General features: G+C 43.3%; 1 protein-coding gene across 1 annotated transcript in view; it reads left to right on the top strand.

The window, feature by feature from the left end:
• The window catches only part of ARMC2 (armadillo repeat containing 2), a 104,387-nt gene that overhangs the window by 12,333 nt on the left and 64,918 nt on the right, over positions 1 to 27,136 (top strand). Inside the window, exons 4-5 of the mRNA XM_036075291.2 lie at positions 6,202 to 6,373; positions 13,756 to 13,963. Coding sequence (XP_035931184.1) covers positions 6,202 to 6,373; positions 13,756 to 13,963 — 380 coding nt within the window. The remainder of the gene's footprint in view (positions 1 to 6,201; positions 6,374 to 13,755; positions 13,964 to 27,136) is intronic.

The raw sequence follows: 27,136 nt of genomic DNA, 5'->3' as shown, positions 1-27,136 counted from the left end.
TAAACACTTTGCCAGCCATTGTTGACACATAGTTTTTTACATTTGCAATCTTGGAAACCACTTGGGTTTTGAGCCAGCTACAAGAGGGCCCCTGGTTTAGAAGCCCAATGGGTCTACCTTGTAGAGTGGCTCTCTGTGTTATGATTCTGGCATTTGACCCCCTTGAATTGTTTTAAATATTCTGTAGTTTGGGGAGATTCACTCAGTTTGGGCCTATTCTATCCTAAAAATCTCTAGTTCTAGAGTTAACCTAGTCAAAGCCAGTCCTTGTCAAACTGGTACAGTTTTTGGACTGCAGGATTAGGTATTAGGCAGAGTAATATTGACATTTGCCTCTGTTTATGGTCATTTTAATTATATTTCTTTACTGCAGAATGGTTAGGTGCTATGTGCAAAGTAAAAGTAGACCCAGTAACCCATGTTGAGTAAAATAACTCCTTTGTTTGAACTGCTTTTGTTATAGGAGATTATGTAAGGGTCTTAAGTATATATTTCATTTTAAACTGTAACTAAAGTTTGGAGCCCCCAGTCCAAAAATTCTGAAAGTGAACTTATACTACCTGCCCCTCCACCTTCTTTCCTCTTTTCCCTTTCACCTTTGAGAGAACCGTCTGACTCCGAGAACCACTGTCCTGGCAAAGGGAGGGAGATTAAGGGAAGGAGGAGTGCAGGAAGAGGGAGTGGGAACCAGGAGACAGCTGGAGGCTTGGACTGGGGTATCTCCTAGTTAAGGGGCTCATTTGCTGAAAGAATTTGCGAAGACCTAAGGGACTGAACTTCAGCACTTTCTGGCTCTGGGTTACTTTCTCAGGCGAGTTTGCCTTTTAATAATTCCTCACCTAGCAGCCAGTCAAGGAAGAAGGACCAAGAAAGCAGCCCATTCAGCTCACCTCTTTGAGCTTTTATGTTTTCCCCTCTCCCCATTTCGACCCCACCAGCCACCCACCCCCGGGTCCGGACTGTGCTCCTCCCCCACCCCCATACCCTCCAGCAGGTGGTGGGCTGCCTCCCCTCAGGGGTACCCTGGCCCCTGACCGCTCGGGCCTCGGCTGCCTGGCCTGACTGGCTGGGCAAGGTCCCCATGAGCTCCTGTAATCCTGTCAGACAGGAGGGAAACATGTATACCTACTTGCTATATCGGTGTGGCCCTGTACATCTGTTTTCTTTTGTAGCAGCTCCCCACCTTCCCACGGCAGCTCTGACACATGGAGCTGTTGTTGGGTGGCAGTCGTTATTTCTGTTTTCATTCTGCTACCCTGGTTAACTGGTGTTCAGATTTATATACACAGGAACAGCTGCTCTCTTACTTTGGATTGTATGAAGTAGGAAAAGAGATGTGACCCTGCGAATAAATAGGAGGTTTTTGTCTTTCATCATTATTTGTGTCAAACAGAATTCTCCCTGTGTTTCCTAAACCTACAAAGTCTAGTTGTTTAGGCCCCAAATATTTTTATTAAACTTTTTATTGACATGCCGAAGAGACACAGATATAAGAGTGCAGCTTGATAAATTTACACAAACTCACCTCACTCTGTAATCAGCATTCAAAAAGAAAAAATAGATTATTACCAGCACCCCAGAAGTTGCCTCCCCAGGGTGACTACTGTCTTGATCTCACAGCATAGATTAGGGTTTTTTAAATTGTATTTATTTATTTTAAAGATAGAGAGCGAGCAGGGAGAGGAGTGGAGGGAGAGGGACAAGCAGACTCCACGCTGAGCTCAGGGCCTGACAGGGGGCTTGATCCCACGACCCTGAGATCATGACCTGAGCCGAAATCAAAGAGTCAGACGCTCAAGCAACTGAGCCACCCAGGCGCCCCCAGCATAGATTAGTTTGAGCCATTTTTTAAAATTTTACAGGAACCAAGCTCCAAGTATTTGACAAGTAAAATAATATATTTTTAAAAGAAAGGGACTTGGAATCCCATATATACCTTGGGGATAGGGGAAATCCAGGGTAAGAGAAAGCAGAATGAGAATGTCAAAGCAGTGTTTTTTTTTTCTGTCACTATTCCTGAATGGGAATATTGCCACAGTGAGTCACATGCTGAGAATGACAGAGGAGCCCAGCATACCTGTGGAGAAAATCATAGTAGTAGAGATGCACATACAATTGCCACATCCAAAGGTTATGTGCTTGTAGGAATTTTATTTTTTAACAGCTTTAGTAAGGTATAATTGATACACAATTGTGTGACTCAGGGTTTTCCAGAAAAAAAGAACCAGTAGTCAGATAAATACATACATACTTATATACAGATATATAGAAAGAGATTTATTTTGAGGGATTGCCTCACATGATTAGGGGGGCTGAGAAGTCCCTGGGTCTGCTGTCTGCAAGCCGGAGGCCTAGGAAAACCAGGCCTGAAAAGCTATGGGAGAGAAAGTAGCAGGTAGCTGGTGGTGTGAGTCCCCGTCTGAATGTGAAGGCTCGAGAACCAGAAGCACCAGTGTCTAAGGGGAAAAGATGGATGTTTCGGCTGAAGCAGAGAGGGCAAAAACACTCTTCCTCACTTGCAGGAATTTTTAATATTTGCTTTCTAACTTCCAAAAGGTCTTTTAGTGTGTGTGTGTGTGTGTGTGTGTGTGTGTGTGTGTGTGTGTTTGTGTTCTGTTGCTCTACAAAAGAAATCCTAGCAACTTTCTGAGGTGGGCTGTGGCCGACTCCCCTTCCCACAGAATAGGGGAGACTCCACCTTTCTGTCTTGTGACCCAGAGGAACCATGTCAAAAACTGGTCAAGGCCCACCATGCTGGGGTAAGAGTCAAGGCCAGGCAGATTCTTTAAATGTTCTAGGAATTTTATCTTGTTCAATTGGGTTGTTCTATGAGAACAGTCTTTCATTCTTCCACAGACTCCAGCGGTTTTATCAGCCGGAACAAATCCTACAATCTGACTTTCCCAGTGTCCTTAATTATACTGGACTCGCTGGTTAGTGTCATGGCACACAAAACGAGGGAGGTGAGGTCCTCAAGGGAAAATTTCAACGTCCTTGCAATGTTCTCTGAGTTCGAAAATGAAGTGAATCTTATAAGAAAAAAGTTTTAACTGTTTTGCTGCATAAAAGCCAATTTGCTCCTCAAAGTGGAAGAACGTGTTGTAGAAGCTGGCAGGATGGAAACTGATGGCTTGTTTAGCAGTTTTCCCTTGAAGAACTAAAGATGCTTACATGTATTACTTTATACTTTATGTAGTCCAGTGAGATACATGTTTAAATGGAATAAATAATTTTTGTTAAGGACAGGAGTCACATGGGACTTATTTTTCATTATACAAACAATGACAGATTTTGCACTTGGAAAATAATGTCTTTTATCAAGGAGCAGTTAAGGGGTTTTATCTTGCCATCCAGAGATAATTGGGTTATTTTCTTTTGGGTAAAAATTAACTTTGCACATGTTCCCTTTTTATAAGATCTTTTACTTAGTACCCAAAACATTTATAATGGTTAGGGCATCTATAAAAGAAGCCATTTGCTTTATTCACATTATTATTATTTGGCAGACTTTTCAATCTTTGTTTCAAGATTCAAGGTAGCTGCGGAGTACAGGCATTCTGAGATAAGACAACCTCATGTGTACATTTAATACTGAGATTATCCTTATGTATTTCATCTTTCATAACTATAACTAAAGTGCTTGTTTTCCTGTATTATACTCTTACCTTTTTTGTTACCAATAGCTTCATGGTCTAAGTCACATTCTTATGAATATTTTGCAACAAGGTAGGGAGACTAAAAAGTAAAGGGACTATTAAGTAAATATAGCATAATTTATGCAGACAAATGAGTGTTGTCTCCTTCAGAAGAGACCCCTCTGAATTCAAAACCTTTTTTCCAGTAAGGTTGTGTCAGAGGCTAGGGTCTTGGCTTTTTTTTTTTTTTTAAGATTTTATTTATTTGAGAGAGAGAGAGAGAACAGGTATGTGTGCATGAGTGGGGGGAGGGACAGAGGAATTGAGAGAAGCAGACTCCCCTCTGAGCAGGGAGCCTGACCTGGGGCTTAATCCCAGGACCCTGGGATCATGACCTGAGCCGAAGGCAGATGCTCAACTGACTGAGCCACCCAGGCGCCCCTAAGGGTCTTGGCTTTTGACACTTAAAAGTAACTTGGAAACAAATCTGTTAAATAAAGGGTGAAGGGAGCTAGCATTTCTCGAGCCTCCATAACAGGAGTTGTACGGATGACAATGTCCCTGCAAGAAGGAGACTATCTCCATGTGATAGCTGGGCAAGTTCAGAGAAGTAAATGGCCTGCCCACGTTCACATAACTAGAAATGGATTACACTCCAGTTGGATTTGATCCCAGAGTCATTTACTCTTCCCCTATATTAGGCTGATTATTTTATTTACCCTTTTTCTGTGTTTAGAAAAATGTCTCTAAAGTCATTAAGCTAATTTTTTTCTGTCTGGTTTATGGATTGATTCATATGAAATGAACAAGAGGATACAAGAAATATTTTTAAAAATATCATTATTAAAATAAGCAACTGCTTAGAAGGAGAACTCTAATATGTTCTATGTTCTATTAACGTATATGAGAAAATGAATGTTTGAAATTATGTGTTATATATGATACATAATCACACCCTCACCCATTTTTCCAAATCATCTTACTTGAATTGCACACTGGATTTCTTTTTTTTTTTTTAAAGATTTTATTTATTTATTTGACAGAGAGATAGCGAGAGCAGGAACACAAGCAGGGGGAGAGGGAGAGGGAGAAGCAGGCTTCCCGCTGAGCAGGGAGCCCAATGTGGGACTCGATCCCAGGACCCTGGGATCATGACCTGAGCTGAAGGCAGACGCTTAACGACTGAGCCACCCAGGCGCCCTCACACTGGATTTCTAAAAAATGTGTTGATTTACCTATTAGATTGAAAGTCACTCATTCACATATTATGTAAGTGATTTTAGGAACTTTAACTCGATTGTTTTGGTTAGAGAGCTAAAAGCACCTGCTGCCATAAAGTTACTCTTTCATAAACAGATAATCATGTTAAAGTTGGAGGAAGGAGGGGCGGATCACTAAGCAACACCAAAAGTGGGAGTTTAGGTCCCTGTGAGTTTCTGGCCCTGGGTTGGATGCTACCACCATCTGGAGGTGAGACTACAGGGTGCTCTGGGTGGCATAGTGCCCAGTGCTTCAGTGCTGGTATTTTTTAAAGTCTTTAAGGAATTGGAATTTTGCCAGTAATGTTCATTTTCTAAGGGTATCAACATGGAATTCTTGAGATGTAGAAAATAAAACATTTTTAAAAAGATTTTATTTATTTATTTAAGAGAGTGAGAAAGAGAGCACAAGTGGGGGGCGGGGAGCAGAGGGAGAGGGAGAAGCAGACTCCCCGCTGAGCAGGGAGCCTAAAGTGGGGCTTGATCCAAGGACCCCGGGATCATGACCTGAGCAGAAGGCAGCCATTTAACCAACTGAGCCACCCAGACACCCCAAAACATTTTTTAAAGATTTTATATTATTCATTTGAGAGAGAGAGAGAGTGGGGGGGACAGAGAGGGAGAGAGAGATAAGCAGACTCCCCAGTGAGCGCGGAGCCCAGTGTAGGGCTTCACACAGGGCTCCACACGGGGCTCGATTCCAGGACCCTGAGATCAAGACCTGAGCTGAAGTCAGATGCTTAACCAACTGAACCACCCAGGCACCACGAAAATAAAACATTTTTATGTTGTAATTCCAAGACAACTTCTTGTTCTTATGTTTTAGACTTTATAATCTAAATTATTCAAGAATTTTTATATTCTTAAAAAAATACTTTTGTGGAGTCCAAGATATGTAAAGATAGTACTTATATTCCACATACTTCTTGGCATATACAGGTGCTCAGTGTTATCTGAGCTGGCAAGAACACAAAAATATACAAAACATTTTGACTATATTATATCAAATTTTACAGTCTCATACAGATATCTATTTCCTAGCATGGATAAATTGTTTTTTCAAACATGCTAAGCATGGTAATAGAGTATTTAAAATGATATTTTTATCATTTTAAAATATATATTTTATATATATATCCATCCCACATTAAGTAAAATGGGCCAGCGCGATGTAGAATCAGGTGGCCAGGACGAAGCCGAGCAGCAAGCCCTGTGTTCATCTGGAAGTGTCAGCACCAGCTCCAGGGGGGTGAGTCTTATTTGAGACATGGAAACTCTTGCCAATCATTTGAAAAATCTCTTTCCAGAAACCGAAAGCTCCAGCATCTCCCACCACGGAGGAGGATCCTTCCCTTGCCTTTCCCAAACCCCCAGTGGACCCTGTGAAGATCAGAAGAATAAGCAGTGCTCGGGCTCGCTTATTCAGGGCGGCCTCCCAGGGGGCCCTGCTGCCTGACAGGACCCTGCCTCCTGCTGAGTGTAAGGCTGGGTCACATCCTTTGAAATCTGGGGGCGGGCATTGTTTTTTTGAATTGGCACACAAAAGCTATTTTTACATGATTTTTTTTTCAAACCCCACAGGATTTTTACATTAACTAACAGTGAATATTGTGCAAACCTGGTTAAGAAACAGTGTTCATATATTTTTCTGGGCAATTATGAAGAATACCTAGATAGCACAGTTTTTTTTTTTTTTTTAAAGATTTTATTTATTTGAGAGAGAGAGACACAGCTAGAGAGGGAACACAAGCAGGGGGAGCGGGAGAGGGAGAAGCAGGCTTCCCGCGGAGCAGGGAGCCCGATGCGGGGCTCGATCCCAGGACCCTGGGACCACAACCCGAGCCGAAGGCAGACGCTTAAGGACTGAGCCACCCAGGCGCCCCAGCACAGTTTTTTTTTTTAAAGTTACTTGGTAGGAAAAGAATATTTAGGGTGTTTTCTAATGAAGGGGTTCACCTGTATTGGAAATAAATGATTTTTAAATCAGTGTTCAAACAGTTGTTAATTTCATCAGGCACATTTAAGATTCATACGATGTGTGCTAAGCTGAGGTCTTTGAAAACACCTTTCCAATCCCATGTGACAATGTAAGCTAAAGTTGGATGGGGCTTTTCCAGTTCTTTTCCACAGAATTGCTAGTGGGTATCTAAACCTGGCAACAGAGAAGCTACAAACCTCAAGTTCTAAGGTGTGCCCCAACCATTGGAATCACCCCTGTCCAGAGTATACTAAGAGTTTTTCAAATTCTGTAGGAAATGACCCATTATTGAGATGGCAATCAATTTAGTGGATCACCAGCATTAAAAAAAATGAAGTAGGAAAGAATGGAAAACATCAGGGCATATAGCAGACAATAAGGTAAGTATTGCTTCAAAGAGACCTTACTGTGGTCATAGACATGTGTATTTGAGGTCATATTACCAATTTATTATATATTTATATTAAACTATATTGTGAATTTATTATTATTATGTGTAGTCAAAAAGTTGGAACACCACTTTATCAGGGGCTGACCGAACTGGCCCTCCTTCAGTCAGTAAGGATTGAGGAAGAAGGGTAGGTTTACAGTCACAGAGAGATTATCCGAAGATGGATCCCAAAAGTTACAAGCCACCGCCTGAGGATCCTACTTGCTTGACATACAAGCGTTTCCTTTTAGTCACCAACATTTACATGTAGAAGATCTCATGGAAGAATCCAGATTTATGACTTTTTGTGGAAAATTGGAAGATCTGGCAACACTGGTCCCCCATTCCATGGAGCACCCACCCCCCGTTAGCCCAGGGTGTGAGCTGCAGTTCCCTATGTCTCCCCAGACCGCTTTCCTCATCTCCTGGTGCCTCAGATCCCTCGTGATCCCTGACGTAGCCGAGGAGGTAGAATCAAGAAGAAAGGAAGAGACAAAGAGGCAATACAGGGTGGGCAGATCACACCATAACGGATGCTGTCGTGGGATGTATGATTAGGCAACTTGCTTTACCTCGATGTCCCAGTTTGTTTCTTTTCTAACAGTCAATCAGATATTTACTGAGCCCCTTCTAAGAGCCAGGCACCACCCTAGGCCCACAGGGTCTTGCCCTCAAACAGCTTGTGAGGGGAGATAGACAGTAAACAGGAAACCAAGGAACTAAGATAATTTGGGTTCCAACGAGGGCTATGAAGAAGATAAGCAAGATGATGGGCTGGAGAATGTCCGTGGCAGGAGTACTCTGTGTGACCTCAGGTGGCACCGGAATGTGTCCTTGAGGAGGTGGCCCCTGAGTTGAAATGTGACTGAGAAGAAGGCAGCCATGTAGAAAGCTGTGGACAACGTGCCCACACTGAGGGGACAGCAAGGCCCGGAGATGGGAGGAAGGTCACTCAGGTGGTGGACGACCCGGAGGCCAGTGTGGCTGGAAGATGGTTAACCCCGGGGACATGGAGGGAGCTGAGGCCACAGCCCAGCAGGACCAGGCTGGGGGAAATGGCCCGGACTCTATAATACCTGCCCTGAAAAGCCAGGGACTCAAGAAAGGGACTGACCTCATCTGACTTAAGTTTCTCAACCAAAGCTGCACATTAGAATCACCTGAGGAGCTTTTCAAACGTTCCAGCACTGGGGACCCAGTCAGACCAATTAAATCAGAAAGGATTGGCAATTGAAGGAGCAAAGTCCTTGCCAACATAAGAGGGATGGGATCTGGACCCAGCATCGGGGGTGAGGTCAGACCTCGCTAGGAACAGTGTCACTCCTTATAAACGGGGATGGCCGAGCTGGTGGGAGGGTACCGTTGTTTGCTGGATGTTTGGCTTCTGAGCCTGAATGCTGCATACGTGTTTCCTGGATTTAGCTCTTAGCTCTCGGGTGAGAGTCCTGCTACGTACTGAGCTGTTCATGGCTCCATGCAGGTGACTGAGGGGACGATGCCTCACCCGCCATCCGCATCGTCTTTGCTTCCCTCATGGCTTTGCGCCTTCCCTCCTGGGCCCCCGGCCCATGTCCACGCACCCACCGCACAGCGGAGCTCTGGGAGGTGCCATCTGCGGCCGCCATTTCCCAGCGCTGAGGCCATCCTCACGCCTCCCGGGGGTCGGAAGCGTGTCTTCGTTGCCGTTCTTGTACCCCCCCTGTTTGCAGGTGCCCATGCCTCCTCATCCCCGAGGCCTGGGTCCGCACTCAGGAAACAATGGCAGTAAAAAGTCATTGTCGTTTTAAAAGCCCCCATTGCCCCCATTGAAACGATATATTTTAACGCTCCAGCCTTGGAATCATTGTCATTTGTGCAGGGGCTCCCTGGGCTTTGCTCCGGGGTCCCTGTTGTCTAGCAGAGGTATCTTGCGGTGGGTGACTGGGTGACTGAGGCTGTAAAGGCAGCTGAGCTTGGAGACAGAGGGTGCGCCCTGCCTTCGACGTGAAGTCGTTTGTGGCGGACTGCCACAGGCAGGGCGGGGGGTGTGGTGGCAGCTTCGGAATTCCCGATTTAAGAATGACAGGGGAAGAGATGTGTGTCGCCACGTTCGGAGGACCGGAAGTGTGATCGCTCCGTGTTCAAACAGGCCTATTGGCCGGAGGCGACAGTGTTGCTAAGGCCGCCCGGTCACTCAAGCTGGACAGGGACCGCAGGCTCCACCTTCTCACCGTCCCTGTCCTCTGTGCCTTCGCAGAGCCCTCGACAGGCTCCCTAAATGGGCTTCCTAAGTGTCTCCTGGCTCTGCCTGTTCCTTTCCCACCACTGCTGCACTGCTGTTAGCACCCCTCGCCTCGTGCCTGGTCTCCTAGGGCCCCTGTCTGGCTCCACCCTCAGCTCACCGAGGACCCTGCTCTGCCGGAGCAGCCCGAAGAGCCTGGAGAAACCAAGCTGCCAACTGCACAGGGCTGTGAGCGGCAGCCTCATCCCCTTATCCCAGTGGACGGACAAAAATGATTACTGTCTGTGTGTGCCATGTGGGACAAGGGGACAGGGGGCAAATACAAATCGGATTGCATCATCTTCTTGCTGAAAACCCTTCGGAGGGCTCCCTATGCCTGAAGGAGTGTTTGCCAAACTGAGTCCCAGCTTTCCCTTGGAAGAGGGGTTCAGCACTCAAATGAGTCTGCCTGCTTCCTTCCCCTCGTGGAGAGTCCCAGTGCACACGGGTCTATTTGAGGGCTGGTAAAGATGCCTATTTAATCTTAATTCAACCCAGCATTTTATAAAGGTACTCGACTGGGGAATCTGTCTTTTGAAGAATGCAGTTTGGGAGATACTGGCCTGGCACGGAAGCTGGCAAACTTTTTCTGTAACGGACCAGAGAGTAAATATTTCAGACCAAATGAATGGGACATAGAGTCTCTGTTCAACCTACTCAACTCTCCCGTTGTAGTGGGAAAGCAACATAGACTGATTTATGGCCACCGAAACTTGAATTTCCTGTCATTTTCACATGTTCCAAAATAGTGTTCTCCTTTTGAGTTCTTCCCAGCCATTTAAAAGTGTAAAAACCACTCTTAGTTCTCAGGCTGTACAAAAACAAGAGGCAGGCTAGATTCAGCGGGTAGTTTGCTGACTCCTGGCCCAGCGGAGGAAGTCCCTGCTCCTCCGCATGCACAGCTCTGTAGCGATCTGGCCCCAGCCTCACATTCCAGGCCCTTCTCTGACTGTCCTTTGCCTCCCGTGCACCAACAGTATGGACCTCCTTGTGGTTCCCCACACCTATCCTGCTGCTTCAAGCCTCTTGCAGGATCTGCTATATAATTTGCTGGACCCAGAGCAAAATTAGAATGTGGAGCTCCTTGCTCAAAAATTATTGAGAATATCTACATGGCGACAGCAAAGCATTCAACCAAGTGTAGGGCCCCGCTGAGTGTGGGACCCTGCTTGACTGTACAGCTTATATACACAGCAAGCTAGCTCTGACTGCGGACTTTGTGCCTTTATCTCAGAACTCCTTTTTGCCTCCTGTTAATCCTTCAGAATACTTCTCAGGCTCTGCTTCCTCTGTGAATCCTTCCCTGCCCAGTTCCCAACCCTTCAGGACTCTCCTATTCTCTATGCTGCCCTTACCTGGCCCAGACCATGCTGTACTGCATTTCTCTCTTTACACGTCTGCCTCTCTGTCTCCCCCGTTAGGCTCAGCAACTTCAGTAGGAAAGAGGATTTCTTTATTTGTAGCCTGAGAACCTAAAACGGGGACTAGTATATAGTAGGTGCCAAAGTAATGTCTGTGAAATGGTGAACTGTTCCCACACAGTAATACTGCTTATTGTAGACTTTTGAAGTTCACCCACGATCCATTACAAAATTAGTACAACGTGCTACAGACATTTACCAGGGACACACAGGGCATTTTTCCTCATGCTCGGTTTAACGGTGGACCTCCATCAGGAGTCAGAGTGAGCCCCAGGGCAGCTCCTCACTGTAGTAGTAACTGGTGAGCTCCCTCCAGTAGATTGTGAAGTTAGGCTGCAGCAACCCTGCCCATGAGTATGGGTGTGCTTCGCCTCTAGAACAGGAGCTCCCTGATGACTGGGACTTCTTGTTCGTCCCTAGACCCCCAGCACCCGGAACAGCACCTGACACAGAGCAGCAAGTGCCTAATAAATATTCATGGAGTACATGAATGAAAGAAACCAATGCTAAAATGTAGGAATAGGCTAAAAAATGCATTACCTAAAACAAAATCTGTGCTTTGTAATTCAGTAGTGAAGATATTTAAGGCAGCGTGGTGCCACAGAGAGAGCCCTGGATGGGAAGTCGGGATCCTTGGGTTCCCTTAATAATGATGACAATAACTTCTAGGTTTGGAGTAAATCACTTTACTAAGCCATATCATTTGATTCTCAGCACATCCCTAAGAGGTGGGGACCACTGAGGAAGGTGAGAGAGAAGTTGAGTGACCTGCCTGCGTCACTCAGCCAGTCCTTCACCCTAGGTCTGATGGAATGCAAAGCCCACGCTCTTCGCACTCTACAGTCCTGGCCCTCCCTGAACTTGCTTAGTGAACCTAAACAGGTCACGTAACGCTTGGGTTTTCAGTTTTCTCATCTGAAAAATGAAGTTTAGACTAGCCGATCCCTAAGGTTCCTTTCAGTTTTAAAATTCATTGTTTTGAAAGCAGGGAGCTTAGTTGGAGTGGACTAAGTGGTTTTGTTGGTTTTTATTGGTTTGTTCAAGTGCAGAAAAGGAAACCTTGAGTTGTTCTGGAGAAGCTTGCAAAACAGTACTTTTCTTTATGAATCTCATCCCCACATTCCTCTTTGAAAAAAAAAATTAAGATTTTATTTATTCATTTGACAGAGAGAGAGAGAACAAGCAGGGCGAGAGGCAGAGGCAGAGGGAGAAGCAGGTTCCCAGCTGAACAGGGAGCCCGATGAGGGGCTGGATCCCAGGCCCCTGGGATTATGACCTGAGCCGAAGGCAGACGTGTGACTGACTCAGCCACCCAGGTGCCCTTGAAAAAAATATTTTATCGAGACTCAAGTGTGGTAGCAGCATCACAGATGAGCTATTCCTAATGGCTACTGGCTGATAAAGGAACAGTGTAGTATCGTAAGCCTAAGAATCTGCGGTCATACACACGATAGATGTTTCAGTTTAGAGACTGGATTTCTGCTTGTAACTCTTATCATCTTATTCCTCTTTACAAAGCCTTATAAGCCAACGCCCTCCTCTTCTCACCTCCTAGCAGTGATGTATAAGGCCGCCACAGTCTGGGTGCTGCCCCTCTGCTCAGCTCTCTTCCTCTTCTCCCTCAAATCCTCCACTCCTGTTGGGCCTTAAGCACGCCAGGCACACTCCTGCCTTAAGACCTCCATACCTGCTCTTCCCTCTGCAGGGGATTCTGCCCTGGTCAGCCTGTGGCTAGATGCCTCACCGCCAGTGCTTACCACGTCCACCCTGTTCAGAACTGCTGCCTACCCCCATCCCCAATCCTCTTTAATTTTCTCCATTTTTCTACTTTGCTTTTTTCCTTAGCACTTATTATCTTATATCATGTACCTCATTTATTATGGTATATTATTTATTATCTGTTTATACCTAGTAGGATGTAAGCCCTACAAAGTCAGGGATCTTTGTTTCCTCACTGATACCTCCCAAGTGTCTAGACTGGTGCCTGACATCAGGGAGGCCCTCAGTATTTTTTTTTTTTTTTTTTAAGATTTTATGTATTGGGTGCCTGGGTGCCTCAGCTGTTAAGCGTTTGCCTTCGGCTCAGATCATGATCCCATGGTCCTGGGATCGAGCCCCGCATCGGGCTCCCTGCTCAGCGGGAAGCCTGTTTCTCCCTCTCCCACTCCCCCTGCTTGTGTTCCCTCTCTCACTGCCTCTCTCTCTGTCGAAAAATAAAATCTTAAAAAAAAAAAAAAAGATTTTATTTATTTATTTTAGAGAGAGGGAGGGAGAGAGAGAGAGAGAATCCCAAGCAGGCTCCATGCCCAGCATGGAGCCCGATGCGGGGCTTGATCCCATGACCCTGAGATCATGACTTGAGCCAAAATCAAGAGTCAGACACTTAACTGACTGAGCCACCCAGGCACCCCAGCACTCAGTATATTTGAATGAAAAATTGTTAACATAATCAAATTTAGGAAAAGGAGTCATTGTTCTGGGATGCAGAAGTGTTTATGTGGATTGAGTTATTCATAAGCCTACATGAGTGCATGTCCTCTGGTAGACTCTGGGAGAGTAGAGAGGAGATCCCATTCATTTTTGATGAATTGATGCTGCCAGGCCTGAAATAATGGTGAGGTCTTGTAGATTTTGGTCACACAATTCCAGACTTGATTATAAGTCATATAAAAAATTTTAAATTGTATAAATTCTTAGATTGAAAAAAAATACTGAAATAGTGATTCCTAAAATCAGAACGGCTTTGACAACACATCTCCTTGATTGTTACAGCAAAGAAGACAGTGGAATCCAAGGAAACAGTTGTGATGGGGGATGCTATGGTGAAAATCAATGGGATTTATTTAAGAGAATCAAATGCCGTTGGCCACTTAAAGAGTCACCCACTTCAGCTAACTTATGATGGAGGCTTCAGTGAAATCAAGAAGCAAGAAATGTTCAAAGGGACAACATCCTTGCCATCTCATCTCAGAAGTGGAGGGTCAGTATTCTTTTGATATAGTTTTCTGGTTAGGATAACTGTGTCATATACTAGTTTATTTCCTAATCTTATATAGAGAAGTGATTTGCATTTTCCCTTTTATGTAAACAAATTTTTAAGTTGATGCATCAATAGGAAAGACTTTTTTTCTCATGGCTAAGTGGAGTTGGTTTTACATCATTCCCTATTTAATCCTCAGGAAAACATTTATTCGTATGGGCCAAATGCTGCGTTGATCTGCCTGTCAGAATAGTCTTTGCTTTAGTTAGGCTGTTCCAGCCAGCCCTCGAGTGATGAGTGATTGTTCTGTTTGTGTGTTTTTTGGGATTCTTGCCTGGCCTGGAATCTCTTGTTCCATCCCTTTGGATTAGTTCACTGTTGTTAATTCCACCACAGAGTAGACACTTATTTTATTCCCCAGTAGAAACTTGGATTTAAATATTTATTTTGCAAACAGGTAAGTAGTTAAAACAGGAGAATCCTGTAGATTTCTATTGTCTGTGACATCCCTTACCTAATCCCTCATAAAATGAATTATTGGGAATTACTTTATTTCATACCATGTTCCTAGACGGGGCTTTCTAGGGCTTCCCCTAGAAAACTGGGGAGCAATTTTCTTACCATATTAAGATTTGTGGAGAAATGTTCACTGTACGGACCATGTGAATTCTCACCCCCGTGTTTTCCTAAAGAAGTCTCTAGTGACTGGGGACTGGGGACTGGGGTGGGGGATGGAGTGGGGAGAGCAGCCTCTGTTCCCCAGCCCCGGCCAATAATGATGCTAAGATAGGCAGGAGGTCTTGGACTGGACCGGGTCATTCAGTTAAAGATATTTTTCTATGACTTTCCATTGGGTCATTGTGGACAACTGCCCGGTTCAAATTTGCTTAACAAGATTAAATTCCACCGGCCGCTTTAAGACCGAGGACTTGTTGCCCTCACTTTAGATTTTGGGTCTGACTTTGGCTCGTGCACAGGCAACGTGCTTAAAACTTTTCCCGGAACCAGCTGCTTGGCAGCTGGTTAGTTTAGCTGAACTGACCTTGTCGGCTGACAGAGCCCGAAGAGTGTCGTGCACGCAGAATTTATATTAGGCAACCTAGCAGCCCTGGTAATGCTGCTTTGCATTCAGAACATTTTTTAAATTAAGGGAAAAATGAAATGTCTCCTTAAGTGGAAGAGAATGACTTCAAATTGGGACTTTGGGAGCTGAGCACAAAACATCAAACTGGCTACTGCAACCGATCTTTTCCAGTTGGTGAGTAAGAATAGGCTGCAGACCTCCGAGCTTAAACATAAAAGACGGCAGGAGAGCTTGTGTTTCTTCAGCACTGGAGTGAAAAGGAAACATTTATCTTGCTGCACCCATCCTTACAGTAATTAAAGTTGACTAGGAAAAACCAGACAAGAGCTGTTGTTTCATTTTATTTTATTATTATTATTATTATTTGCAAACCTTCAGATGTTGCAGAATAATCTGGCAAGCCAGAGTTCATTATGTCTTCCTCAGTTGGGGACAGCAAAGGCATTTTCAGTTACATATTTTATCCCACCAACAGCAAAGGAGAAATCAATTAGGAACTGGAAGCACTTCTTCCTGACCGGCCAAAATTATGAGGCGTCGGCAGCACTAATTGTTTTCCTTTTGTTTGGTGAGGACGGCTTTTGTGTCGTGTAATGACTGCCTCTGAGTCGGGCTTGCAATGCACCCTGGCGAGTTTAACTTCCAATAACATTTCTGCTTTAGGAATCTTTACCTCCTTGAATCATGGATGGGGTTTTGTTGATGTGGCGCCAAAAAAACAGTTGATACAGTAGGATTAAAACAAACCAGAAAATGGAAACTATTAGCAATTCTTTCATTAATTACATTTGTGACTCAATCTGAGACACTTGATAATTGTTTCTCGTAAACATTTAAGTGAAGAATTCCAAGAAATGATCTTTGCTATGCAGTGGAGTATTCCCAGTTTTGATGCTAAAGCCTTACTTAATTAACATTTTTCCATCTTTAAACCCTAATGTGGTAAATGAAGACTCTTGTCAGTGAGACTGGCTGGCAGAAGGGAGGGAAAGGAATGCAAAAACTAGAAAAGAGAGAGGCTTGAGAGGATACTGGCTCTAGAAGGAGCACAAGCAGGTCTCAGAAAGGGGACAGAGGAAGTGAGGACCTGCCTCCCGCACAGGGTCCTTACCGCTCGCTTGATGGGAGGGGAGTGGCCACCTTCACGCTGCCTGCTTCTGGGCTGGGGAAAAGGAGCAGTCTATTCCTGGGAAATAGCTTTGATTTGTACCCCCTTAATTTAGAGTATGGATAAGTCAGACCTGGGATGGAGTGTGGTTTCACTTTATGCTGGTCGTGATGGAAAAAGGATTTGCTAAGCAAGCTGTCATCATAAACGAGATCTTGGGGGACTATCTAACTTTCCCAGAGAGAACATACTCTGAAGGACTCATCCAACTGTCATCTTCAAACAGTGTTGCAACTCCGACAGTCTCTGTGTGTCCAGTTAAGGGCCCATCTAAGCTTTGGCAGGCCTGCCCCTTAGCGACACTCCATTTTCTCTTACTTTGTGTTGCCGTGTGGATTGAAAAATAATAAAGCTTCCATTAAAATAGGAATGTATGTATATCTCTATCCATCTATGCACTCATCCATCCAGTGGTCCAACCTGATGAACCCCTTCGTATACCTGCTTAAAAACCTTTTAAGGCTTTCTATGTAAATATGGTTCGAACTATTATGGTTTGGAAATGTGACCTTCAGGAGGAAAGCCCAAGAACTCTTTGCTGGGAACCATGATCCTTGGATTTAGGTTTGGTTCTCTCTCAGCCATTTGACTTATCTGTATGCTCTTCGGCAAGTCTCTTACCACTTTCAGGCGCTCAGTTTTCTAATCTGTAAAATGGAAATAACTGTGCTCCTTCACTCCCCTCTCCCCTCAGCCTTCACTGTGGGTTGTGGAATGATTAATAAGGCTTGAAAGCCTTATCTGTAAACTGTCAAGGGCCAATAGTATTTTTGGAATCAAAAAGAAGAAAAGAGGGCTTCTGGTTAAAGATGGTAAAGCAAAGGCATTCTGTAGAAACTGAACAAAAGCAGCAAAGAATGAAAAACACAGAAATAAATACCATCAATGAAGCAGAAAACTGGTTCTAGCCTGAAACAACAAAACATGGAGTAAACTTTACACTGCAGTGTGGGCTTGATTTTTTTGTCTACCTAGCATACTTGCCTTTGGAGACCAAGCCATCTTGCATCATGCTCAGTCCATGTTTAGAGAAGGGCTGACTCTATCTTCCCTGCCCACCTTCCTGGGGGTCCAGGGGTGATTATGTGGCCCCAGACTGGCCTTCCGAGTTCTCCAATCCACCAGCCACAGCAGTTGGTTCAGAGGTGGGCACAGGATCCAAAACAGGCCAGCTGCATTCCTCTCTGGGCCTTTTGCCAAAGCCTTTGAGGAAAGTGTTCTTTCAAGTTCATAAGCTGTAAAGATGATGTGGTCTTAGAGCCAACAGTGGCCATTTCGTTGCCTTGTGGAGGGTGACTCTGGGGAAGGGTGGGGGCGGGAAGTGATGTATAAACAGAGCTAAGGAAATGGAGATAGTGACCAAGTTCAAGGATGATCCATATCCACATTGTAGACTTCTCTGTTTTGTGAACCAGTATGTTCCTGTTTCTTTCTTTCTTTCTTTCTTTCTTTCTTTCTTTCTTTCTTTCTTTCTTTCTTTCTTTCTCTTTCTTTCTTTCTTTCTTCTTTCTTTCTTTCTTCTTTCTTTTTCTTTCTTTCTTTTTCTTTCTTTCTTTCTTTCTTTCTTTCTTTCTTTCTTTCTTTCTTTCTTTCTTTCTTTCTTTCTTTCTCCCTCTTCTTTCCTCTCTTTTCTTTCCTTTCTTTCTTTCCTTTCTTTCTTTATTTTGACAGGGACAGCATGTAGTATTTTAGATTAGGTTTTTGTCACTTGGAATAGTGCAACCAGGAGTCTAGTTAACCTGCCAGACTCTGTGAAATATAGATGAAAACAAGGGGTAATTTGAGAGCAGACACTGACCTCCTCAGACCTAGAGTAAAAAACAGATTTCACAAAGAGTGAGTCTCTCAGTTCAGAAAGGTATACATCCAATAGTCTGTAATTCAAGAAATGAGACTTAAGGGTGTGGGCCAGCCATGGAAAACATGGAGATGCCCCTGTAAAGCCCTCATTCAGGATCCAGATGATGAAAGGACAGGGGGATGGAGCTGAGGGCGATGATCTCCTCATTTCCTGTAGGCCAGCTGGTGCACGCGTGTGTGCGTGCGTGCGTGCATGTGTTGGCGGGGGAGGGGGTTTGCTAGGTTAGAACTCCAGGAGCCTATCATGGAACGGGCCTTTTCTGTGAGTCACAGTAACATGCCACATACAGACCAAGCGGCCACACACTTCAGGTCAAGAAAAATAACAGACTTGGTGAATGGATGTTCAAGAAAGCTGATTCAAGCTGAAGCTACAGAACACCCTGATTCTCCCCCTCTGTGGATCCTATTCATTCTTCCACAAATAAATGGCTCTGTTTAAAGATAAATAAATAGGAGGACAAGAATTAACATCGAACTCGGGCACAGATACGTAAAAAACATAACAAAAGACAGATGAAGAATATGGATTACAGAAGGAATTGCCCTCTAAAAACAAGTATTAAAACCATTTTCCATCGTGTCAAAAACTAAAAAAAAAAAAAAAAAAAGGAGCTCTTCTTTGAGTTATAAGAATTCAAATTAGAGATTCTAAGCCCCCTAAAGAGATGAAAAATATGTTTGCAGTTCTCAAGAAATGAAAGAAAAATGTATAAACACGGAGAGGAATGTCATATTAGAAATAAAGTGAGAATAAAAAGGTAAAAAATGTAATGAGACATGGTGTACAGGCTGGAAGCAATCCTACAAAAAGAAATGAATGCGAAGATATGAAAATGATGAAAGCAACTGAGATAGATACAGGAGGCATGGCACTTGTATTCCCGAAGGAGAGAGTCTTCCTCCTCTCCCCCCACCCCTTCCTAGTACTAGCTTACTTTCAACAACTAAGTGCCTTGCACTCTTCCAAGTGATTTACATGTGTTAACTCATTTGATATTCACAAGAACCAACTGACAATGGAAGAGACAACTTTCTGAAGTAAAAATTTGATTCTGAAGCTCAGTGGACACATCAACGAAGTTTTACATGGAATACTCCACACTAAGATACTTCCAACCATGTTCAGCACCAGAACACTACCCAGGACATAGTACACACTCAATTAGTAATTGTTGATGGAGTGGATAAATGGAAGACGGTAGCCTATGGCCATCCAGGCTGAATAAGCAAGTCACATAAAAGGAGGAAAAGGCAGGCTGCCTCTGGCTTTATTAGAGCACCTCTCAGTGTCAGAATACAGTGGATGTCTATGTCTATGAAGTCCTAAGTATAAGAAGGATTGCCAGCCAAGTTGTTCTTCAGTAAAAAGGCAACGGATAGACATTTCCAGATGTGGATGAACTTGGGGACTATATAACACGTGCACTTTCTAGAAAACTTTTTTTTTAAAAAAAAGATTGTATGTGTGTATGTATGTATTTGACAGAAAGAGAGAGAGAGCAGGGAGAGGAACAGAGGAAGGGAGACTCTGCGCTGAGTGCAGAGCCCACACGGGGCTCATCTCATGACCCTGAGGTCATGACCTGAGCCGAAACCAAGAGTCGGATGCTTAACCAACTGAGCCACCCAGGCATCCCCAGAAAACTCTTTGACATCAAAATGATGTGTCAAAATTCAGAAATGAGGAGGCATTCCTGGTGAGTATCGACTTTATTTTCATAGTGAATTAAAACTCTGAAAACGATGGTTATGGAACAGAAACCTTAATGATGTAATAGTAATATAAATAACCCAAACTGGTACCTGGGAGGAAGTGTGAGAGCCAATTATTCACTTGATAAGAGGGAATAGATTTGTTAGTAGCTACAGTCTGAAATTGAAATATAAATTTAAAAAAGAGTATTTCAGCATTCTAATGTTTTTCATTATTTTTTTTTTAACTTCAGAGAGATCTTTTAGAAACTAATATCTCTTGGGAAGACTCATTCATCTGAAGTTCTACAATTCCTTCAGTTTCATCTCAATTTCTGTTTCTCTGTTAAATTCAAGTAAAATTTATACTTAATACTTTAAAGTTACAGTGACATGTATGGTATGATCCTATTTATATATGTATCCTTTACCTGCCCTCCCTCCAAATCACTCTTCTGTTCTTTCTTTTCTATTTTCATCTGAATATGTGCAAAACATGTCTGGAATTATGTTTACTGTATATTAATATTCTGGGTGGTGGGATCCTGGATGATTTTTTAAAAAAATCTTCTTTGTACTTTCTTATATTGTCTGGCCTTAAAAATTAATAAATATGTCATTTTTTCAAAAATAATGAAGTCATTATTTTAAGAAATTAAGGGTGATGTGGCTGAGAAACCGTTTCCATTTGGAAAAGACAAAGCACCGGCCAGAATGGTTTTGCAGAATCCCACCTTATTCGACCATTTCCATTTAATAAGCATTTCTTGGTAAGCAAGCAAAGCCCTATGCTGAGGGGTCGGGGCAGGGGGGAGGTGGGAGACAGAAATGGACTCTGCCCATGAGGTGCTTACACGACAGCGGGCTTACTGCTCAGGGGTGGTCTCTGCAAGAGCTGCATCAGCATCACCTGGGAGCTTGCTACAAATGCAGAATCTCAGGCCCCATCCCAGACCTACTGGATCTGAATCTGCGTTTTTATAAGATAGCCAGGTGATTTGAATGCACAGGAAAGTTTGAAAAGCATTGTTCAGTGATTAACTCCAATGCTGGGAGAGTGAAAGCACTTACCCTGGTATTTAGGTGTGAGAGCACCTCATTCTGACCTGATGATCGGGGATGTTTCCTGGGGTACGTGGGTTTGGGATGCCTCTGGAGGCTGATTTTCAGTAGGGGTGGGACATGGTGTTCTTTGCTAAAGGAGCAGCAGAAGCAGAGGGGTATTTGATTTGGTGGCGGTAGGTTTGAAGAAAGGCAAATGGGCTGGTGCGGCAGGAGCATGGGTCCTGAGGCTGTAGGCTGCAGGGAGCCACTGGGAAGTTTCTAGCTGGAGACTGACTCTGGCAGCAGAGTGAAGGGCCGGGAGAAGGGAGAGCCTGGGACAGAGGAGATGGTTGGGAAGCAGAGGTTGTAGCAGTTCCGGTGGAAGATGGCCATGTGTCAGCACCCCATCAGGACCGCAGGGAGGAAAGCAGAGAACAGAAGCTGGGTATAACATGCTGGGGAAGGGGGCAGTGTCAGCCCCTCTCCCCGATGAGAAGTCCTCGTCACTGCCGCAGGGGGAAGTTACAGGGCTTTTCACACGAAGGGCCTTGAAGCTGCGGGGCTGTGGAAGTTAAGGGAAGCATGAACCCGTGGGCTTGTACTCGAAGCCAAGGGAGTTTGAGCTTAACTAAGTGAGGCTAACATGGTTCGCTACAAAGCCATGTCTAATCAGGTCTATACAAGTAGAGCTTGAATAATAACCACTTTGTGATTACTGAAAAAGATACTAAGATTATATGTGTAATTTTTAAATATGTATTTTTAAAATCTTGGGCCACAACCCAATGCTATAGATACCTTGGTGGACTTAAAATTTTGACCTTATGAACCTTACTTTAAAATCCTATTCTCTAATTTCATTGTGCTTGTATGTAACTGCTTAGGTAGAATTCTATCTTTAACCTTAGTTATTAAGACAGAATGCTAATGTTCTTAATGCTAATATGTCTGGAAACTATATATCTGGTGCTTCAGGCCACGAAGACGTGATTAAGGGACCTCCCCTCTCTCCCGCCCCAGTCCTTGGTGGTGGCCTTCTCCAACTGCAGGCCAAGTATCTAAGAGACTATGAAGCAGGGGTAAGCAACCTAAGACCCATGGGCCAAATCCAGCCTAGTACCTGTTTTTGTAAATAAAGTTTTATTGGAACACAGACGCATTCATTCAGCCCTTGTCTGTGGCTGCAGGCACATTGCAGCAGCCGAGCCGAGGAGCGGTAGAGACTGTATGGCTGCAAAGCCCACAATATTTACTTCCTGACTGGAATCTATACAACTTGAGTCTAATTCTGAAAATGAAGTGTCTTCTTAGGGAAAGGGAAAGTTTAGCCCGCAATTTGCTAAAATTTTCTTTTTATCATATGCTTATGATAATGAGCACATTTAAAATTTAAATGTGTTTAAAATTTTAAATCTACCTTTAAGATTTCCTTTCCCATTTTCTTACATGTAATTTTTTTTCCAAGTGGAAATAAATTTATTGCTTTTTTTCACCTCAATTCCAAATCTTTCTTCATGTCTTTATAGTTACTGCTTTAAAGCAGGAGTCAACAAACTATAGCCCAGGAGCCAAACCTGGCCAGCCACCTGTTTTGTTTCGTTTTGTTTTACAGCCCTTGTGCCAAGAATGGATTACATCTTTTTAAGTCATTACATTTAAATGGTTACAAAAGTACCTGTATGGTAGCTTCTATTTTGCCATTTGGCCTGCAAAGTGTAAAACATATATTGTCTGGCTTTTTAAAAAAAAGTTTGCTGACCTCTGACTTAATCATAATAATTGGGAAAACTGTCTAAATAATAGGAAAATCTGCATTTTAGAATATTTTTAAAGAAATATACTTTATTTCTTCCATGTATATATGGTCCAGAAGTAGATGTTGCCAATGTGACTGAATGGTGGACGAGCACTAGTAACTCAGTCAGTCTGTGTATGGCATTGCCTTGGCTAGAGAGCTTGGTTCTGGTTATTCAGTGAAATGTAGTACTCCTGTCAGTGATTAGGAAGAGAAGAACTTGCTTTTGCTCTGAAGCATGTTGGCAGTAGATCAGGGGCCTGGGAATGCCATAGCCATCTTGCTGTCTTTAGTACTCCCACCTGGTTACAGATGGAACCGAAGGAAGGGCAGAACTGAGAGAAGTGCAGAAAAATGGAGCCAACGCCCTGATCACACCACACCTAAAACCCACCCTAGTGTTCGGCTTTTAGGTTATATGAGCCAATACATTCTATTTACTGGTTAAGTGTGTTAGGATTAGTTTTTTGTTGTTGTTGTTGTTGTTATATGTAGATGAAGATACCCTAACTAATTAAATGGTGTTATTCTGCCTCTAAGAAGAAGTTCACAAAAGAGCTTTAAAGAATAATTTCTGGAATGGTTTTATTGTTGGACATCAAAAATCATTGCACAAAAATTAATTATGGTCTTTAACAACTTGGAACAGGAAGCTGGGAAGAAGAATTATATTGTATGACTGAATCAAGATCTAGACACATCTGATAGACAGGAACCCTTTGCCAAATATAACACTGTGAAATTTAATGAGTCCACCGTGGATGGGGGAAATTTGCCTTAGCTGCATTTGTAAGAAAAACCAAGAATCGACTAACTCTGTGATGTGACCACCAAAACCACTAATATAGTCTTAGGCTACATTATTTAGAATCTCTCTTCATTGTTCATCAGGCCATACCTTTAGCTCAGTGCTGGGTTCCAGACTTTAATACGGATCCAGACCAAGTGACACTCGCTCAGAGTAACTGAATAGGCTGGCAAGGAGATTTGAAACCACGTCCTCTAAGGAGGAGTTAAAGGGACTGGAGAAGTTTGTCAGTGACATCAGTGATGGCAGCCGCAACGATAGTAAACACTCACTGGGTACTTACTAAGGTACTTACACATTTTATCATTTGATCCTCACAACAACCTTATATAGAGGGTTACTAGTATTTACCACCCCCTCAGATATAGATGAGGAAACCAAAGCTTAGGTGAAAAGCAGACATGAAGTCATACAGCTAATAAATGTGATCATAATTAACTGATAACGTAGCTAATAAGACCATGGGATTTAAACCCTAGGAGAGGACGTTAAGTGGTGAACACCACATTTTTAAGTATGTGGAGAATTATTGAGAAGAAGAAGGATAAAGCTTTGTTTCATGTGGCTTCAATTAGTACATTAAGAACTGAGAAGGTTTGTGGAGTAGAAATTACAGGAGAACAGATCTCCATTAACTATAAGCCCATCTAGTCTCTTCTTGGGCAGAGAGGGGATTTTCTTTTCTTGATGTCTCTCTCCCCACCTCACTCTGGTTGTGGGACTTTAGCTGCCCTGCTCCCCAGAAATCCTGTTTGGCTTACCCTGGTCAGACGGGACAGTTCTTCCTCAGTGTTCATCTTTGACCTGTTAATCATGCTTGCCTTCTCAGAATGCTTGGGCTGCATGAGAACATATTTTATTTCTCCTCTTCCTTTGGACTCCTTTTCCTCTTTTCTATCCTTTACACGAGTATCTGACAAGGCTTGGTCCTGAGATTCTGGTCTTCGAGCCACAAACCTGATCACTCTAGTCCCTGTGTGCCACTTGGATCTTTAAAAGTGCTCTTTCCCTGATTTCCACATCTCCTTTGCTGATCCTCCATTTTTCATCCAAAACTCAATATGGCAAACCTCACATGTGTTTCAGTCCTCAAACTGGTCTACTCCCTAACCTTCCCATTTCTGTTGATGGCAACCTGCTATCCTGTTCCTCCAGGCTTGCCTTCTGCTCTTTCTTCTGCCTGAAATCAACCACCAATCCTGTCAACTTTTCATTTGCAGGATCTCTTCAATTAGTTCCTTTTTCTCCAGTCCTACTGGCACCCCCAAAGAATTAGTTCTTGTTACCTGTCTCCAAGTCTCCTAAATGCTCTTGTCACAACTCCAGAGCCCATTACTTCCTGTGTTAGAACCTATGCCCATCAGACCAGGGCCATCGCCTCTCCCCAGAGTTTCAGGCAGCTGTTCCCATGTGTCCCAGCAGAAACCTCCTATTCCTACCTTGCTGGCCCTGTACAATTATCCCCTGCCCTGAGTCCCAGGCTGCTCACGTTCCTCTTTACCTTCACTCATGTTCCTCCCCTCCTGAGAGTAGTGTTATCACTTGCTGGTTCCACTTTTATGCTTTTAAGACTACTTTGTGGCCCACTTCTCCCTCTTACTCATCACTTCCTTCCCAGCATCCCTCTAGGTCTTGTAACCTGCTGGCTTTCACAATCTAACACTTGATTAGAGACTTCCTTGGAATTTTCCATTTAAAAAGAAAGTTGCTTAGTTCCTCAAAGTAGATTTTAGACTTCTTCAGGGCAACGCTTTGTATGTTCTTTATCACAATAACATCCAGCATTGGACTATTCAGACAGGTGCTTATCGATTCAGAACAAAAGAGAAAACCAATATTGATTATTAAGTTCTTCAAATGTACCAGTCACTGTACTAAGGAGAGGCATTGCCCTCGTGTCAAGATAAGAAAACCAAGGCCAAAAGCTTAAGTAAGTTGCCCAAGTCTATGTAGCTGATAAATGTTGGACCCAGGACCTGGTAGTTTGGGTTCAGAGCCTGCAAGCTCGACCACTGTACGATGATGATCATAGGGAGTATTAGGAAATCCCAAGCCTGTGCTCTTCTTGAGAACCAGCAGGACCCAGCACTGTTGAGCTTTGGTATACACTAAGAAGAGGGACCCTTCTTCCCCCCACCCCCCACCCGTACATGGGGATACACAAATGTGGTGTGTAGGGAGGCAACCTCATCAGCGGCCATGACTCAGAGAGTGTGGACCAGTGACTTTAGAAAGCCATTAGCTGAAAACTATTTTCCTCAGTTTCAATAGTTGTTGAGGACAATAATGACAAGAAGACCCTGCCTCTCTTGTTCTCAGACTTTCTTGTTATTTCTAAGAGTGATAAGCACGAGAACTTCCTTGGCTTCACATCCTGTCAAACTTTCGGTATTTTCCCTTCTCATAGGGTAGAGTAGATCTGTTCCATTTGAATCTCAACTCTGAGCGTGTTGACACAGAAGATCCCATCCCCATACTCTTTCTTTGATTGGCCAGGCACCTCTTGCTACCAGATCTATGTTTTTATGCTGTGTAAAAATAAAGCAATTGTTTCAGGGTATGAAATAATTACACATTTTGGGAAAGATTAGCTTGGTCTTTTCTCCACTAAATGATAAAAAGTGTTAAATCAAGTGTTTAAAAAAGGGGCCTGTTTATGGGGAAAATGGTATTTGGAGAAGCTAATCCTTGGGCAGCAGTAAAAGCCAAGGGCCAGGATAGAGCCTGAACATTTACCGGGGATCTTACTGCACAGGCACATATCTGGGTGTTTGTGAGTGACCCTGGCCACACGTGTATGCGTTCTTTGTGGTTTTTTGTAGCAAATCTTTTATTTGATGACCAAAAAAAAAAAATTGTTGTAAAACTTGCACTCAGTGTTTTTTACCTTGGAATTGTGTACAGATATTTAAAAGTGAGTACTTTTAAGTGTCAGCTTAGCTAAAGAAAAATTGTATCCTTCCTGGATGGTCTCTACATTAAATATAACCTTAAAACAAAACAAAACAAAACAAAACAAAACAAACCCCAGACAAACCTGGCAATATAATCCTACTATTGGCCAACCGCTACTCTTTTATTTGGAACACAAAATATTTGTCATCTGGGGGCTGCCTGAATTCACCTTCCATTTTTTCACATTTAAATTATTTCAAAAAATAAAGCATTTTTCAAAGAATATTAATTTAATGAATTATTTAAAGTGGAAACAGGACACTCTGTGATGAAATAGAAAGAGCCGTGAATCGGAAATTGTGAGAGCAGGTCTCCAGATCTGACCCTGCTTTGTGACCTGGGGCACAGCTGACCAATTTGAGAACAATTTCCTTGTGCGCAGGGAGACAGAGAGCAAGGGTCCCTTCCAGCTTCTAAACACTGGTCTTTTTTGAGTCCCTCAGACCTGAGTTCTTTCTTATTGTAACAGTGACCTCTTGTGGTATATATCCTTCATCAGTTTTTTTTTTTTTCTCCTTTTTTTGATTTGCAAAGTAAACTTGGGATTTGTTGTTGTTGTTGTTGTTTCTAGTAACTGTATTTAATACTGTGAAGCAGCTCTGTCTTGTTTTTTGATAGATAAATCTAAGCTGGAAATCAGATGTTGATTAAAGGACTATAGAGCACCAGACCCCGTCTTATAAACAATCCTCTATGCTTTCTTCACAACCTGCAGATAGCCGACTCTATACTTAGAGAAAGAGAAACGCTTTGGTTTTTGCTCT

The sequence above is a fragment of the Halichoerus grypus genome, chromosome 9 (assembly GCF_964656455.1).
Source record: "Halichoerus grypus chromosome 9, mHalGry1.hap1.1, whole genome shotgun sequence".
Lineage (NCBI taxonomy): Eukaryota > Metazoa > Chordata > Mammalia > Carnivora > Phocidae > Halichoerus > Halichoerus grypus.
The sequence above is the reverse complement of the archived record's forward strand: the minus strand, read 5'-3'. Positions and strand labels throughout refer to the sequence as shown.